This window comes from Centruroides sculpturatus, unplaced genomic scaffold (assembly GCF_000671375.1).
Source record: "Centruroides sculpturatus isolate CEXI.00-Female unplaced genomic scaffold, Cexi_2.0 scaffold959, whole genome shotgun sequence".
Taxonomy (NCBI): Eukaryota; Metazoa; Arthropoda; class Arachnida; order Scorpiones; family Buthidae; genus Centruroides; species Centruroides sculpturatus.
Genome location: NW_019385195.1, coordinates 52692 through 71831, shown reverse-complemented (window position 1 = coordinate 71831; position 19140 = coordinate 52692). Strand labels below are relative to the sequence as shown.

Genomic DNA, 19140 nt, shown 5'->3' with positions numbered 1-19140 from the left:
AACCATAGCCCAATATGTAATAAACATGCCAAACGATATGCCAGATTCTTGGGCTATGTAAAGCAGGGCTGTGGCGTTGGAGTCAGAGTTGTGGAGTTTTGATGATTTAGTCAGAGTTGTCAAAAAATCTGCTGACTCTGACTCCTTTTTACTTTCCAACTTGTTATGTATATAAAATAGAAAAGTATTTGAATTATGTCAAATTTGATCCTCCAAGTTTTTTTTTTTTTTTTTTTTTGCAAATCTACACATTTGGAGACCTCCCACACCCCAAAAAAAGTCAATAAAAGGGAAAAATTTGTGTGCGCGTGTGTGTATTGGCGTCTAATTTGTTTAATTTCTTTATTTTCTGTTCTGAGATATTAAACAATAAATATATCAGAATGAGTAAAGTTTAAGAAACAAAATTTGGCACTGTAGCTTGTGTATAAAGGGGCATTAATACTATTAAACTTTGGTTCTTAATTAAAAGTCAACAGGGTGAAGACATAAAAGGGGTCATGTGTCATATCTCAATGAATATTTTACTCGTTATTAGCGTTCAAAATAAAAAATAAATAAATAAATAAAACTCTTCTCTACCCTGAAAGTAAGCTTTTTGTCGTTTTATAATAGTACAGTGAAACCCGTTAAGATTTCTCGCCTAAGATGTTAGAATGTGTATGGAACAGGATTTAGTTTAACCATTTTGACACTTAATAACTAACTTCTGTGTTAAACCATCTGACTCTGACTCTGATTTAAAAAACCACAGAAATTATTAGGCTTCAAACAGAGTGAACTAAATCATGCCCCCCACCCCACCACAGTCCACACATATAGAAAAAAATATTGAATCTTTTGCATATCTCGAAATTTAAAGGTGTCCTGAGTCCAAAAATGTAAAAATTTGGGAGGAGTCATTTTCACTGAGTGCTACACTTTCCCTCTGTTATATATAACAGCCAGAAAGGTAAAAATTATTGAATACATATTTATATATTGACTGTGTCATTACTTAGAGGAGTCTTTTAGCTTTGGAATCAAAAGTTTCTACGTTCTATCTTTATTAGAAGTCTATTTATTGAATCTTTTATTCTGAGGTCATGTGATGACATCAGAATTTCCGGGTCTCTTTTGGTAACAAATCCGCCCCTGGTTGGAGTTGGAGTTGGTAGATTTTTACGCGACTCCATAGCCCTGATTTAAAGGCTATAATTAAATATTAGAAATTGAGTAATTTGACTAGAGGTTGGCAGTTATGCTGCCATCTCATATTAAATTTAATAACCAATTTCAAATTAAATTTTAGAATTGTCTAAATTAAAAATTAATTATTTATAATTATTAAATTTAATACAAGATGGTAGCATAACTGCCTACCTCTAGTCAAATTAATCAATTTCTAATATTGAATTATAGCCTTTACATAGCCCAAGAATTTGGCATATTGCTTGGTGTGTTTATCAGACATCAGATGATTCATGCTCCTTAACAATATATGTCTATTGTTAAGGAGCATGAATTATCTTAATATTTTCTTCTAGCACAGAATATTGTATAATTTTCTTTGAATAAATGTTATACATAAAATATTTGAGTATTTTATTTTATTTTATTTTTTTTCGGAACACATCATCGTATTTTACATTAACGTATATAAAAAAAATTGTTTCACTTAATGAGTGTTTCGCATTACAAGATTCTGGTACAAATTATGCTTGTTAAGTGAGGTTCCACTGTATAGAAGTAGCAGAAATAAAACTAAGAAATTTTGCCACCACTCAATATCAGTGGCTAATGTAGTCAATCTTAGTTGCTATTAATTAGATAAACTTGATATTTGGTGTATGTTTTCTTTTTTACTTGTAAGAAATATACATCTTAACTTTGTATAGAAAGTAGTATATCAAATGGTTAATAATAATTATTATTATTATTATTATTCAGTTATGTAGTATTTATATTTCCATAAAAATAACNTCACATTTTTTTTTTTTTTTTTTTTTGCAAATTACACATTTGGAGACCTCCCACACCCCAAAAAAAGTCAATAAAAGGGAAAAATTTGTGTGCGCGTGTGTGTATTGGCGTCTAATTTGTTTAATTTCTTTATTTTCTGTTCTGAGATATTAAACAATAAATATATCAGAATGAGTAAAGTTTAAGAAACAAAATTTGGCACTGTAGCTTGTGTATAAAGGGGCATTAATACTATTAAACTTTGGTTCTTAATTAAAAGTCAACAGGGTGAAGACATAAAAGGGGTCATGTGTCATATCTCAATGAATATTTTACTCGTTATTAGCGTTCAAAATAAAAAATAAATAAATAAATAAAACTCTTCTCTACCCTGAAAGTAAGCTTTTTGTCGTTTTATAATAGTACAGTGAAACCCGTTAAGATTTCTCGCCTAAGATGTTAGAATGTGTATGGAACAGGATTTAGTTTAACCATTTTGACACTTAATAACTAACTTCTGTGTTAAACCATCTGACTCTGACTCTGATTTAAAAAACCACAGAAATTATTAGGCTTCAAACAGAGTGAACTAAATCATGCCCCCCACCCCACCACAGTCCACACATATAGAAAAAAATATTGAATCTTTTGCATATCTCGAAATTTAAAGGTGTCCTGAGTCCAAAAATGTAAAAATTTGGGAGGAGTCATTTTCACTGAGTGCTACACTTTCCCTCTGTTATATATAACAGCCAGAAAGGTAAAAATTATTGAATACATATTTATATATTGACTGTGTCATTACTTAGAGGAGTCTTTTAGCTTTGGAATCAAAAGTTTCTACGTTCTATCTTTATTAGAAGTCTATTTATTGAATCTTTTATTCTGAGGTCATGTGATGACATCAGAATTTCCGGGTCTCTTTTGGTAACAAATCCGCCCCTGGTTGGAGTTGGAGTTGGTAGATTTTTACGCGACTCCATAGCCCTGATTTAAAGGCTATAATTAAATATTAGAAATTGAGTAATTTGACTAGAGGTTGGCAGTTATGCTGCCATCTCATATTAAATTTAATAACCAATTTCAAATTAAATTTTAGAATTGTCTAAATTAAAAATTAATTATTTATAATTATTAAATTTAATACAAGATGGTAGCATAACTGCCTACCTCTAGTCAAATTAATCAATTTCTAATATTGAATTATAGCCTTTACATAGCCCAAGAATTTGGCATATTGCTTGGTGTGTTTATCAGACATCAGATGATTCATGCTCCTTAACAATATATGTCTATTGTTAAGGAGCATGAATTATCTTAATATTTTCTTCTAGCACAGAATATTGTATAATTTTCTTTGAATAAATGTTATACATAAAATATTTGAGTATTTTATTTTATTTTATTTTTTTTCGGAACACATCATCGTATTTTACATTAACGTATATAAAAAAAATTGTTTCACTTAATGAGTGTTTCGCATTACAAGATTCTGGTACAAATTATGCTTGTTAAGTGAGGTTCCACTGTATAGAAGTAGCAGAAATAAAACTAAGAAATTTTGCCACCACTCAATATCAGTGGCTAATGTAGTCAATCTTAGTTGCTATTAATTAGATAAACTTGATATTTGGTGTATGTTTTCTTTTTTACTTGTAAGAAATATACATCTTAACTTTGTATAGAAAGTAGTATATCAAATGGTTAATAATAATTATTATTATTATTATTATTCAGTTATGTAGTATTTATATTTCCATAAAAATAACATGTTAACTTTCAATATTTGTATGAAACAACCTAACAATTAACTTAAAAAATAAATTAAAATTATATAAGATATGATTGATTAATTTATAAAGAGTATGCTAATATTTAAACAATGTTGATTTTTTTTAATATTTAATAAAATTATTTTTATACTTTAGAAACATGGCAGAGTTATTGTTACAAATCCTGAAAAAGATAAAACTATGGTTCAGGAACTTTTAGATTTTAAAGATCAGATGGATACAATTGTTAATTACTGTTTTCAAAGGAATGAAAAATTTGTGAATTCATTAAAAGAAGCTTTTGAACATTTCATTAATCAAAGGCCAAATAAACCTGCTGAATTAATAGGTAAAATTTCAATTATTTCCTTAATATGACAAAAGTTTTGTTTTATTTACATTGAAATCTTTAAATTTTATTCATNAATGAAAAATTTGTGAATTCATTAAAAGAAGCTTTTGAACATTTCATTAATCAAAGGCCAAATAAACCTGCTGAATTAATAGGTAAAATTTCAATTATTTCCTTAATATGACAAAAGTTTTGTTTTATTTACATTGAAATCTTTAAATTTTATTCATTTATCTTATAACTTTCCAGTTTTTGGTTAATATTCTAATATATTTGCATTTTTTGATTTGCTAATTATGGTTTGTTAATATTAGAAAATGAAATGAGATAATTTTAATGATATTCATTTATTAAGCTCAAATAAACCTGCTGAATTAATAGGTAAAATTTCAATTATTTCCTTAATATGACAAAAGTTTTGTTTTATTTACATTGAAATCTTTAAATTTTATTCATTTATCTTATAACTTTCCAGTTTTTGGTTAATATTCTAATATATTTGCATTTTTTGATTTGCTAATTATGGTTTGTTAATATTAGAAAATGAAATGAGATAATTTTAATGATATTCATTTATTAAGCTTAAAATATATATAATAATTATCATTTTTATTTATGGTATTATTTTTAAAAAATATGCTATTTCAAAATAGAATATTTTCATAAATATAAAAAATTGTTTATAGGTTTTTCAGATTTTTAATATGATGATAAAAACTTAGTTTTATTTTTAGTCTATTTTTTACTATCTATTACATTAAATTCTATAATTTATAATTGATTAAATCAACTCCTAATTAATTGAAATATCTTCATAATATGTCATATTAAAGGTTAAAAAAAAAAGACAGTTTTAATGCAAATTTTTCTGTCCAAACAAACTTCTTTTGTATTTTACAGAAAATTTTAATTTCATATGTAAAGAGAAAAAAATTGTATTTATTTTAAAAATTAAATATTACATTTCTTTGTATATTTTATATATCAAGAAATTAAGATGATAACAAATGTGAGTATCCTTAATTGAAATTCATCTGTTGTCTCTGCATATGATTTTTCTATGAAATGTGGAACAAATACAGAGAAAGAAGAGAAAAATGTTTTCAGAAATATATATGATAGATAACATTGAATACAAATGTGTAACAAAAAAAATACTTTCAAGTGATCTTATCATTTTTAATTCCTATATTACACATTACTTTAAAGCAGGGGTGTCCAACCTGCGGGCCTCATGCGGCTCAATAAACTTGTAAACAAAACTGACAAAGTTTTTTATTTTATTTATTTATTTCAACGGCATAAATTCAAAAAAAGAAATTTCACAAAGCCGTAAACCTTTATACNTTTAAAGCAGGGGTGTCCAACCTGCGGGCCTCATGCGGCTCAATAAACTTGTAAACAAAACTGACAAAGTTTTTTATTTTATTTATTTATTTCAACGGCATAAATTCAAAAAAAGAAATTTCACAAAGCCGTAAACCTTTATACATATTTAATTTTTGAGTGGAAAGAAATATCTTCAAATACTTGGAAATGTGTGAATGAGGAAGGAATACTAAATAAAGCTAAAGTTGAGACTCAAAGAATTATAGATCCAAATTTGGGGAAAGAAGAGTAAGTCCAAAAGATAAAAAGTAGTGAGAAAGGTTACATAGACTTTCTGTTAAGCAAATATGGACCCATAATTTCCCAACCTTCCTCATTCTTTATCTTTTGTCCTTTTCTCCTTTCCCCACATATGAGTCTATAATCCTCTGAGTCCAATTCCGGCTTTATTTAGTATTCCTTCCAGTGTTGCATGATTTGGTTACTTTGCGCCAAATTTGGCTACCCTTTTTTTATTTTGGCGTAAAAAATATTATTTGGTGCATTGGCTACTTTTTGGGCTACATCTTATTTATAAATATATTAGTTGAATAAAAATGCACTTTAAAATAGTGTTTTGTCATTTTTTATTAATTAGAGACCCAAATAAAACAAATATTTGTTTTTCAAATAAATTTTTGTTTGTCTTTATAATAAATAAATTTATCTATTTCTAAGTAAAAATTGAAAGTGTCTGTAGAAGTAATTTTTTAAAATATCCTTTTTCGTGATAAAGATTTAATACTTATTACTATAATCTAGACATGTTAATCCTTAAATATACAAATATATTTAAGGATTGGGCCACAAGTATATTATATATACTTGTGGCCCAAAACTTCATGACATCTTTCAATGTGACCCAGAGAAACAAAAAGATTGGACACCCCTGCTTTAAAGAGTCATACTTATTGTTTGTAATTACAAAACTGGGTGTTAAAAATCCTTTGTTTAAAAAGAAAGAGCAAGAAATTAGGAGATTAGTCATATCTTAAATTATGTTAGTTGATGAATTTAACCATTATTATTATTATTATTTAAATTAAAAATAAAACTGAACAAAGTTTTAGTATAGTGTGAATTATAATGTATGATCAAGTGTATGTTTCTTTTGTTTGTCACGTACTTCTTATTATTTGATCTTTTATGTTTATTATAAAGATATCTGAAAAATATTTAAGTTACTTTTTCTTATTAATGGATGTGCTTAGGCATCAACTCTAAAGACATACATGCATGTTCATTTTTATAAGTCTATATATAATGATAAAAGTTATAACTTGGTGCTTATTTCCTTTACGAGATAATTAGATGTTATCATTGACAATTATATATTGCTTATTGTATTACTGGGATATTTTTTGATTTAATAAAATATATTTTACCTTTATAACAGTGCTGACTAGTGTTGATATATTAATACAAAAGTATTTAATAAGTATTTTAGTATAAAAATAAACTCAATTATTTTATATATTTTAAAAATGATGAAATACTTTCATGAAAAACTATGTAATACAGGTAACCCCCGTATAACATAGCACTTCTATAGCACAGATTCACTCTAACACAGTTTGAGAATTAGGAACATTCCCTGTATAACACGGTGCTTTTATAGCATGGGAATTGGGTAAAACCCTCGTACAACATAAAATGTAATAAAGGGTGTGTTCTTTTATACCTCTGCGTAACTCCGCATGAGCATTCTAATTGTTTTCATAGCTACTTTGAATGCTCTTTCAACATGCATTCAACTATAATCCATTTAATGATTAAATTTTACAATTGGGATCCTTTTTTTGCCTCTAAAAGCTCATTTTAGAATTATAGATTCCTTCACACAATACTATCAATAGTGCGGGCACCGCCATCTTTCTTTCACCATTGTTCCTAAATGGACAATGGTGAAAGAAAGATGTTGATGTTCCTACAAACAGCAGCGCACTCCCGTTGCAGAGCGACTGCTATTAACGAACGCACTCACAAACTGTTACCAGTTGATGATGCTCATGCTGAGATCATCATATAAAATGAATAATCCTCTGGTAAAATATTTACTTAAATAATAAATAAGTATTTTACCTATGAAAAAAATGAATAATAAATCCGATTTAAATAAGGATTTAACAACATGCTTTTTAATTTTTGGAACCTAACCCACCTTTTCGCACTAGTTCTTTGTTTCGTATAATACAGATTCGCATAACATGGCAATTTTTTGGAACGTAACTCCTGTGTTATATGGGGGTTACCTGTACATACATAAAAGTGGAGTATGAAAAATAATATCAAAAAGTATACAAATATTACAAATTTGTAAATTAAACAACTTATAGATTTTTAATATATTTATTACTTATTTATTAAGTATTGACATTTATTAAAATTAATATTATAATAATAATAAATTATAAGTTGTTTTAAAGAGTATTCTAAAATTCTTACTTTATTTTTCAGCTAAATTTGTTGACTCAAAATTAAGAACTGGAAATAAGGTTAGTAAATTGTTGTAAGAAATAAGACTAATAAGTATATAATTTGTTAGGTGTCAGTTGTTAAGAATAAAAGTTGACAAATGATATATGTTTGAATATTTAATTCAATTTATATATATAAATGAAATTAACATTTGTTTTTTAAAATATATATAGTTTTAAAAACAAATGTTGGTTTCATTTTTTAACAATTTTACTTAACTNAGACCCAAATAAAACAAATATTTGTGTTTTTCAAATAAATTTTCATTTGTCTCTTTTATAATAAATGAATTTATCTATTTCTAAGTAAAAATTGAAAGTGTCTGTAGAAGTAATTTTTTAAAATATCCTTTTTCGTGATAAAGATTTAATACTTATTACTATAATCTAGACATGTTAATCCTTAAATATACAAATATATTTAAGGATTGGGCCACAAGTATATTATATATACTTGTGGCCCAAAACTTCATGACATCTTTCAATGTGACCCAGAGAAACAAAAAGATTGGACACCCCTGCTTTAAAGAGTCATACTTATTGTTTGTAATTACAAAACTGGGTGTTAAAAATCCTTTGTTTAAAAAGAAAGAGCAAGAAATTAGGAGATTAGTCATATCTTAAATTATGTTAGTTGATGAATTTAACCATTATTATTATTATTATTTAAATTAAAAATAAAACTGAACAAAGTTTTAGTATAGTGTGAATTATAATGTATGATCAAGTGTATGTTTCTTTTGTTTGTCACGTACTTCTTATTATTTGATCTTTTATGTTTATTATAAAGATATCTGAAAAATATTTAAGTTACTTTTTCTTATTAATGGATGTGCTTAGGCATCAACTCTAAAGACATACATGCATGTTCATTTTTATAAGTCTATATATAATGATAAAAGTTATAACTTGGTGCTTATTTCCTTTACGAGATAATTAGATGTTATCATTGACAATTATATATTGCTTATTGTATTACTGGGATATTTTTTGATTTAATAAAATATATTTTACCTTTATAACAGTGCTGACTAGTGTTGATATATTAATACAAAAGTATTTAATAAGTATTTTAGTATAAAAATAAACTCAATTATTTTATATATTTTAAAAATGATGAAATACTTTCATGAAAAACTATGTAATACAGGTAACCCCCGTATAACATAGCACTTCTATAGCACAGATTCACTCTAACACAGTTTGAGAATTAGGAACATTCCCTGTATAACACGGTGCTTTTATAGCATGGGAATTGGGTAAAACCCTCGTACAACATAAAATGTAATAAAGGGTGTGTTCTTTTATACCTCTGCGTAACTCCGCATGAGCATTCTAATTGTTTTCATAGCTACTTTGAATGCTCTTTCAACATGCATTCAACTATAATCCATTTAATGATTAAATTTTACAATTGGGATCCTTTTTTTGCCTCTAAAAGCTCATTTTAGAATTATAGATTCCTTCACACAATACTATCAATAGTGCGGGCACCGCCATCTTTCTTTCACCATTGTTCCTAAATGGACAATGGTGAAAGAAAGATGTTGATGTTCCTACAAACAGCAGCGCACTCCCGTTGCAGAGCGACTGCTATTAACGAACGCACTCACAAACTGTTACCAGTTGATGATGCTCATGCTGAGATCATCATATAAAATGAATAATCCTCTGGTAAAATATTTACTTAAATAATAAATAAGTATTTTACCTATGAAAAAAATGAATAATAAATCCAATTTAAATAAGGGTTTAACAACATGCTTTTTAATTTTTGGAACCTAACCCACCTTTTCGCACTAGTTTTTTATTTCGTATAATACAGATTCGCATAACATGGCAATTTTTTGGAACGTAACTCCTGTGTTATATGGGGGTTACCTGTACATACATAAAAGTGGAGTATGAAAAATAATATCAAAAAGTATACAAATATTACAAATTTGTAAATTAAACAACTTATAGATTTTTAATATATTTATTACTTATTTATTAAGTATTGACATTTATTAAAATTAATATTATAATAATAATAAATTATAAGTTGTTTTAAAGAGTATTCTAAAATTCTTACTTTATTTTTCAGCTAAATTTGTTGACTCAAAATTAAGAACTGGAAATAAGGTTAGTAAATTGTTGTAAGAAATAAGACTAATAAGTATATAATTTGTTAGGTGTCAGTTGTTAAGAATAAAAGTTGACAAATGATATATGTTTGAATATTTAATTCAATTTATATATATAAATGAAATTAACATTTGTTTTTTAAAATATATATAGTTTTAAAAACAAATGTTGGTTTCATTTTTTAACAATTTTACTTAACTTCAATTATCATTAAAGTACAGTAGAGCGTCGATTATCCGAAAATCAACTATCCGAAACGTCAATTATCCAAAACAATTCCAGTCAACAAATTTAAATTTTCACTAGTGTTGTGGAGCTGCAATCTTTGGCTATATCTTGGGCTACTCAAATATTTTACATTTTTGATACTAAATTAACTTCTGAAGTATAATTTTTTATTGTTTTTATGTTTTTCAATATATTTATTTTGTTTGTACAAAATAAATAAATAATTTTTAACAATGCAATAGTCTTCGTTAGGCTTAACGTCGACAAAAATTCAACGTGAAGTGACACGCGACGGAGAAAAATTTCAACATCGGATATGTTAAACTATTCTTTCGTACATAATCAGTTATCTGAAATATCAGTTATCTGAACAACCCCAGTTCCCAATTGATTTGGATAATCGATGCTCTACTGTATGTTAAAAAATGTTTTTAGTTAATTTTTTATTTGTATTTAAGTTGTGTGAGTTAATTGAAAATTGAAAATTTTTCAGGAAGCCACCGAAGAAGAATTAGAAAGATTATTAGATAAAATTATGGTTTTATTTAGATTTATTCATGGTAAGTTGTTGCTAAGTAAAATTAAAATATCTTTATTTAAATGTAATTACATTCCAATTTTTATATTTTATTATTTTGTTTAATAATAATTAATTCATTAAATTTGATCAGTAATCTTGACTGTCATATTAAAATATCTGTCATAGATCATAAATGAACAGTTGGAATTTTCTTAAAGCATGGAACTGTTCTTAATAGTGTATTGTAACTCTGGTGTTAATTTTTCTTCAAACATAATAAATACACTTAAAATCTTTCCTGTTTTAGTTTTTTATCCTTCTAAAAATTTAAAAATAAAAATGCACTTTGAGTAAAAGAATTTTATTCAAAATACATTGAGAATAGAGAGAATTTTGAAAGTACTTTATAATTAAGTGTTTCCAAAAATTAAAAATTTTCTTTTTAAAACTTTTATAACTTTAGTTTATTATTATTTTTTACTTTCCTTGCTGTTATATATGACAGGGAAAGTATGGCAATTGGTCAAAAAATGACCTCCCCAAGATTTTTATATTTTTTGAATTCAAGACAACTTCAAATGTCAAGAAATGCAAAAAATTTAGGGTTTTCTCATGTAAGGGTTTGGATGTTAGTGTGTATGGGATAGGCATGATTTTGTTTACCTGTTTGAAGCTTAATACAGGGTTCCTATACACCTGGAAAGTCATAGATTTTCATTAGTGTTCAGAAAAAGTCAATTAATGTCAACAAATTTGTTAAAAATTGTCAAAGTCGGAATTTTCTTCCTGGCTGCCTTGTTGATTTTTTGCTGACAATATGCTTGACTATGTGTGTGCAGGCAGCAACAAGTAATGTGATGCACTACAACTTATGAAAAGGGGTGCAGAATATTTTCAGGACCCAAAATTTTTCCCAAGCTTACACAAAATTTTTTCAAAAATTTACAAAGGACACAAAATGATAGTTTAAATATTTTTCATTTTAATAATTTTGATTGCATGACAAAACAATTTCTGATTTTTCTTCCAGTTTTTTAATATTTTATAAAGTTCAGGAAATTTACTAAGAAATAAATTTCATAAATATATACTTTTGTATGTGGATTATATATAATTTGTTAATGAATAATAATAAATAATTGTTTTTCTTTTCAAAGCCTTGCAGATTTATGGTTATGGATTTATAACAGAATAACAGAATTTAATAATACATTTTATTTTTAATTTTAATAATTCAGCAATTAGAAAAAAATAACTAGTTAAAATGTTGGAGAAGCAAAACATGTGCTTAGTAAGTCAAATGCTGTTTTATTTTGTCAATGTGCCATACTGTAAGTGACATGAGGGTCAGGGAATTTGTACAAAGTTGGTCAGGGAAAGTCATGGAAATTAAAACAAAAATTTGAGTATGAACCCTGTTAATAACTCCTGTGCTTTTTGTCAAAAATTTCTGAAATTTTGCAGGGAAGTTTGTTTAGTAGGGGTTAATAAACAAACTTCCCTGTTGCTATTAAATTTTGCTGATTAAATGTCAAGAAGATGGAGAGATAGAGGGGGTATCTCCAGTAGGGTCAGACTTAATGACGATTTTACTTATTAGCATTTACAATTTTTTATAAAATCATCCCTACCCTCAAAATNACTTATTGGTATCGTAAGATATATTCTTAGAAGAATTTGCATATTGGAAAAGGTTGATATTATATTATTATTTATAATAAAATATAACATTTCTTGGGGATTTTTTTATGTGGTTTTAAAATAGCATTAAACTGAAGCCACTCGTCACAAATCTCATGAATGTAAATATCTATTTTATACATGTTTTTATTAAGATTTATTAATTCATTTTAATTATAAATATACTAAAAATAATATTTCCAGGGAAAGATGTTTTTGAAGCATTTTACAAAAAAGATCTTGCCAAAAGGCTCCTTGTCGGCAAAAGTGCTTCAGTAGATGCAGAAAAATCTATGCTTTCTAAATTAAAACAAGAATGTGGAGCTGCTTTTACTAGCAAACTAGAAGGAATGTTTAAAGATATGGAATTATCCAAAGAACTTATGCTTGCTTTCAAACAAGTGAGTAACATCTACATTTAAATATAGTTTGCTTTTTAAGAAATTCTTAAATTACAGTGTGTGTGATTTTCCTGTTTTTAGTATTTACAAAATATAAATCCTCCTGGAAGTATCAATATGACAGTTAATATATTGACAATGGGCTATTGGCCAACTTATCAAGCAATGGAAGTTCATTTACCAGCAGAAATGGTCCAATATCAAGAAATATTCAAAAGATTTTATTTAGGCAAACACAGTGGAAGGAAATTGCAGTGGCAACCAAATTTGGGACATTGTGTATTAAGAGCTGATTTCTCTGCTGTAAGTCATTTTATATTATTGCAATCATATTCATATTTTAAAAATATTGATTTGAAGTTGAATTTTTAATGCCAGGTTTTTCACTACATTATTGAAATATTATGAAAGACTAATTATTTCAAAATATTTATCATAAGTGTTATATTTTAAGATAAATTTTATAGTTGCTAAATATGATAGTTGTAAAGTTTACAATTGAATGACCTAAAGGAAGAAGGAAGTAATTAGCAAAATGATGTTGTGAAATGTAAGTTCAAAGGTTTTTATATACAATACATCAGTATTGCATATTGCCTTTTTCCACCACCAAACTGCAGAATGGATGAGAGTAATTTCTTGAATCGTTTACCATGGGATATATATAGGCATTTACCCCTTTCTTCCATACCACTAACTCAAATTTTACAAAAATATAAGTTACCGTCTACTACTAAGCCCTTCAGTTGTTATTTTTCTATTAAAATTTATTGCTTTTAATCATTTGAAGATGCACTTATTTTTAAGTCAAATTATAACAGTTTTAAGAAATTGGACATTTTGTTGGAATTTACATTACTCCTAGTTCTGTCACTATTGACAAAAAAATATACCCTAAGCAAAGGCCTTCAACTGTAAGAGGGCCCAAGTGAGATTTTATAATATATTATATATATATTGTAATCATACACTTAGTATCAATCTTCATGAAAAATAGATTGATACTAAGTGTCAATCTATTTTTCATAAAGTATTCCAAATTGACTGTTATCCAATATCATTAATTTAAAAAAATATATTTAATTATAGGATGTGAAATAGAATGGGCCTACAAAATTTATTTTTTACAGTGCTCCGAGACCCTTCCTTAATCTTGCACTGTATTAGCTATCAAATAATATAAAACTCAAATGTTCTAGACTCAAACTTAGATTCCTAGATTAGGAACTGATTCCTTTATCATTTTGGTTATTCACCTACTGATGGCATTCCTATTGCAGAGTGGCATATTGAAAGAATAATAGTATAAATAATACAATTTTGTACAATGATTTTTGATTTTCCTGGCTGTTATATATAACAGAGAAAGTATTGTAATTTGTCAAAAAGTGACCCCTCAAGATTTTCACATTTTTGGACTCAGAGAAATGCAAAAAAATTCAAGGATATTTTCTGTTTTTATGTATGGGGGGGCATGATTTTGTTCACCCTCTTTGAAGCTTAATAACTTTCTGTGCAGGTAGGTTTTGTTTATTAGGAGAATTGATGCTATTAAATTTTGATGATTAAAGGTCAAGGGGTAGGGTGATGAAGGGGGTTGTGTGTATCTCCAGTAGGGTCAGACTTAATGAAAATTTTACTTGTTATTAGCATTTACAATTTATTATAAACCCATCCCTACCCTCAAAATTAAGCTTTTTGCTATTTTATAATAGTTAAAATATAAAAGTTTCTAAATAAAATATGATAACAGATGGTGCCACCAAATGTTGCTGGGAAAGTTAAGCAACTTGTTACTAGATTTTTTATATCTGGGGTTTTTGTCACTTGAGTTTCCATTCTGGAATAAATTTAAATTAATATATTTAACTGCAGATAAATTTTTGAGGAATTATTATTTTAGCTATTAAAATAGGAAAATAAATTTAAATATATAAACTTGATATAGTTTTTAGCAAAATTTGTTAAGTTTCTAAATTGTCAACTATATCCATTTTTTTTTAAACTGAAATAGATGAAGATGCTGAGATGTATTGCATCCCGGTCAGAATGTCATATTAGATATAAGAAAACATTTCTTTTTTTTTTTAATTGAGCTAAAGCACCACCATATAGTATTATGCTAGTCTGAAAATGTTATAAACCGATTTTAGTATTGGATGTATAAAAAAAATCATATAATTCTTTTTCTGATTTTTCAATTCTGCAAAAATATTAATCAAAGAATCGTTATCTAATTTTTGTGCTAACTCAGATTCGATATTTAGTATTGATAGTGCAGGTAATTTATCTTCTTTTGTTGAATTTCTCAAATAATTTTTAACTCTTCATTGTAGAGAAAGATCTTTCACCACTAGCATTACTTATTGGCATCGTAAGATATATTCTTAGAAGAATTTGCATATTGGAAAAGGTTGATATTATATTATTATTTATAATAAAATATAACATTTCTTGGGGATTCTTTTCTATATCTTTTAAAATTGCAACATATTCTTAAGCTTGTTCTTCAATAGAATCAAAATCGTTTCTTAATTCTTGAACAAATCCTATAAGACTNTAGAAGAATTTGCATATTGGAAAAGGTTGATATTATATTATTATTTATAATAAAATATAACATTTCTTGGGGATTTTTTTATGTGGTTTTAAAATAGCATTAAACTGAAGCCACTCGTCACAAATCTCATGAATGTAAATATCTATTTTATACATGTTATTAATATTTATTATCTCAAAAGAATCTGCACTATGTGTGTTTGTTTCAGTAAATAAAAAATTAAAAATGTTGTTAATAGATGCATATGCTGTTTTTCTTCTAATCAATTCATTGACTAAAGAATCACATATTACATAAAAAGTATTTATTTTGAAATTATCCTTTGTAGAAAATTGAATATCATCATCACAATTATCATCAAATTGGCACTTTCGTTTATAGATTCTCTAAAAATCAGTCAAATAAATTGCATCTGTAAAATTGCCACATAATTCTTTAGCTTGTTCTTCAATAGAATCAAAATAATTTCTTAATTCCTGAACAAATCCTATATGACTTTCATATAAAGTGCAAGCTACATTTAAATAACCAGTTATTTCTTGCAATGATTTGCTTGTTGCATTAATCTTGTTTAATATTTTGTTCCACAACATAGTCATTAAGCAAAGTTCAACACAGTCATATTATCATATAAACCTCCTGCTTCTATTTGGGTTAATCTTTTTTGAGACACATCATCTAATTTTTGAAGTGCTGATTTAATTTCATTGAATCCATTGATAATGGCTCTAATAGCATCCGCTCTTGCTGATCATCTAGTGTCACTAGTAGGTTTAATAGTAAGTGGTTTATTCTCTTGGAAAAGATTTTTTACTAAATTCCATCGGTATGTTGACTTAGCAAAAAAGTGTAAATATTTTGAATAGTACTGAAATATCTAACTGCCAATGGGTAACAATCTGAAGAAGATTGTTACCCATTGCCAATTTAAAGAATGACTGTTGCATGGAACATAATGAGTGCTTTCACTGTAACTTTTTATTTTTGCTTGAAGACCATTGTATTTGCCAGCTCAATTCAATGCATTGTTATATCTTTGGCCTCTGCAAGTTTTTATATTGACTTTTAAACTATTCAAATAACTTACAACCAATTCCTGTAAACAGTCAGTAGTATGCAGAAAAATAGGAATAAAATTCAAAAATTGCTGAACATGGTTACCATTTGCCAAAACATATCTATTATTGTCATTTGGTCAATATGACTTACATTAGGCTTTGAATCTAATATTAAAGAATAATATTTTGTTTCTTTTAGTTCATCTAAAATAGTGCTTCTTAATTTCGCTGCCATAATTTTAACAAATTTGTCAGATTGTTGGGGACAAATAGATGATGTGCCCAGAACCAGGGATTTTATATTTTTTCAAATGGCTTGCTAAGAAAGGATCATACTCACTAAGGTACTGTAGTGCAATTAGTTTCCATTATTCAACTTAAATAATTTAGTTGTTGAGCCATAAAATGCTAAGGCATTTTTAGATAAAAAAAATTATTGTTGAGACAATCTTTTTTAATACTTCTCTCCAATACAGTTTTTTCATATTGCATTGGTTGTTGATTTCTATACCAATTCAACCCTTCAAATTTGATCTAGCAATAAATGCACCTATACAAGTTCTATGTTCAGTCGAATTTTTATGATCTTTACCTATCGTGTATGTTTTTTCTATTGTCAAAACCCTACTTTTGTGAAAATTGTGTATTTTTGTTAGAAAACAATTTGCATACATAGCAATATACAGACTTTTTTTTCTGCTGTAAACAAGCCATTCTCCATTAACAATTTCTTTATTACCCTTTTCTTTCATAAATGCTGTTTTATGCAAGGTTCTTGTAATAGTTTTGCCTTGTACTTGAAATTTTTTTTTGCCTTATGTATAAATTCAATATTCTGATGAGGTTTGTTTCTAATGTAAATATTTTTCATCTCCAGCATTAAAACTTCTAGCCATTCACCAATATCATTTGAAAATGATTCATAAATTTCAAATAATAATTGTTTGCTGTGATTGTTATTTTCTTGGGTTTTCAAAATATTTTCATGTTCTTCAATGGCATTGTCTTTATTTTGTTATTGGAGATTTTTTTGTTCCTCAATTTTACTTTCCATTTCTTAATTTTGTGTTTTTTAAATAAAAATGGCATTAAAGCATTCTATTGCTTTTTGTTTTCTTCATCTTTTACTTTCTTTTTTAATTTTTTTCATGACCACTTGCATGCTTGTAATTACTGATTTTTTATGGTCAACTTGTATCATAATATTTCATAAGCTATTAGTGATATCAAAAAGTTATAACACAGAAATGTAACCCTTTGAAAACTGACTAAAGTGCAACAATAAATGTAAAAGTGATAAATGAAAAGTGAGAAGTCAAGTTATACCAGTTTTCACAGGACACACAGATATAAAGATAAATATTAAAATTACTTACTTATATTATAATATATGTTAAATAGAAACATGCAAAACATGTACTTCAAAGAAAGAAAAACTACAACTGCAAAAATAGGTTATAATATATCCAATCCACCTTGACAAACTCAGGACTCTAACACAAAAATTACCTACAGAATGATGCCAAAGTTTCACTAGTGCCATCTGATCGCATCACCTAATTATGAAAACTACATAACAAAATAATTTGTTCTACAAAAATGTTAATTTAGTTGTAATGTATAATTTTATTTTTATATTTGAATATCTTACTTAAATTGTATTTTTGAAGCTACAATAAAATTATGCAGCAGTAAACGTTATATTTTTCTCAATGAACACTGCTTTATTCTGAACTTCACCAAACAGATCTAATATGCATATACAAACTTTATCTAATTCTCAGTGATGTTGTTAGATATCAGGGCAATAGGTAATGTCATTCTTAATTATTAACCCTTGAATATGGCGTGCTAATAATATAGTAATTCGCAATACTAATAAAACAATGGCACATTTAGAACCTATTATGTGGCCCATGTAATTACAGGCCCCAAGCAAGTTCCTTGCCTGCCTTGTGCCAAATTAGGCCTTGACACCCAATAGATACAGTATGGAAACAGCACATTACATGCAATATAGGAGCAATGAACAAAATCTTGTTAAAATATAAATACTTTATACATTTCTTCTGCTAGGTTTTTAACAAACTGCCCGAAGATTTATAAATTGTCATTCATCAAGAAGTTCTTTTAGGAAATTAATATTCAGTTACAGCTTTGGTGAAAACAAATATAATTTATTTGAAGGAGAGTTAAAAGAACATGAATTTTTTTTTAATGCATGTTGAAGATCTAAACCACTTTTGATAGTAGAGAAGATTTTATGAAATCAAGATAATGTATGACAACAAAAATAAAATCTTTTATTATTTTATAACCATTATATGGCCTTGGGCATTAAAATTAAGGAACTTAACTGAAGAAATTTCTAAACTCCAGGGTTAGCAGAAACAACACTACAGAAATATGAAGTCATGTAGGAAAATATTGAGCTTTTAGAGGATGCACTACAAAGAGAACTTCTTGAGGCTAACAATCTGTGAATCTTCAGCCACAATTTATTTTAAAAAGATAAATAAGGAATATATGATTTATCTCTTGAACCCATGTTAAAATAATTTGCAACAAAACCAGAAGAGTTTGTAAGATTGGCATCAAGATGGTGACCATGAACTTTTTGAAAGAATCTTTAACCTAATCTTCTTTATCCCAATTT

At 27.0% G+C, this 19140-nt stretch overlaps 1 protein-coding gene across 2 annotated transcripts in view; it reads left to right on the top strand.

Moving 5' to 3' along the window:
• The window catches only part of LOC111635985 (cullin-4A-like), a 66047-nt gene that overhangs the window by 33093 nt on the left and 13814 nt on the right, over positions 1–19140 (top strand). The window contains exons 8-13 of one of the 2 annotated variants that reach the window (XM_023381135.1): positions 3870–3988; positions 4147–4220; positions 7891–7928; positions 10759–10825; positions 12670–12866; positions 12948–13169. In XM_023381135.1, coding sequence (XP_023236903.1) covers positions 3870–3988; positions 4147–4220; positions 7891–7928; positions 10759–10825; positions 12670–12866; positions 12948–13169 — 717 coding nt within the window. Of the gene's footprint in view, positions 1–3869; positions 4063–4146; positions 4221–7890; positions 7929–9996; positions 10035–10758; positions 10826–12669; positions 12867–12947; positions 13170–19140 lie in introns of both variants that reach the window. The other variant, XM_023381136.1, reaches the window with a different exon arrangement.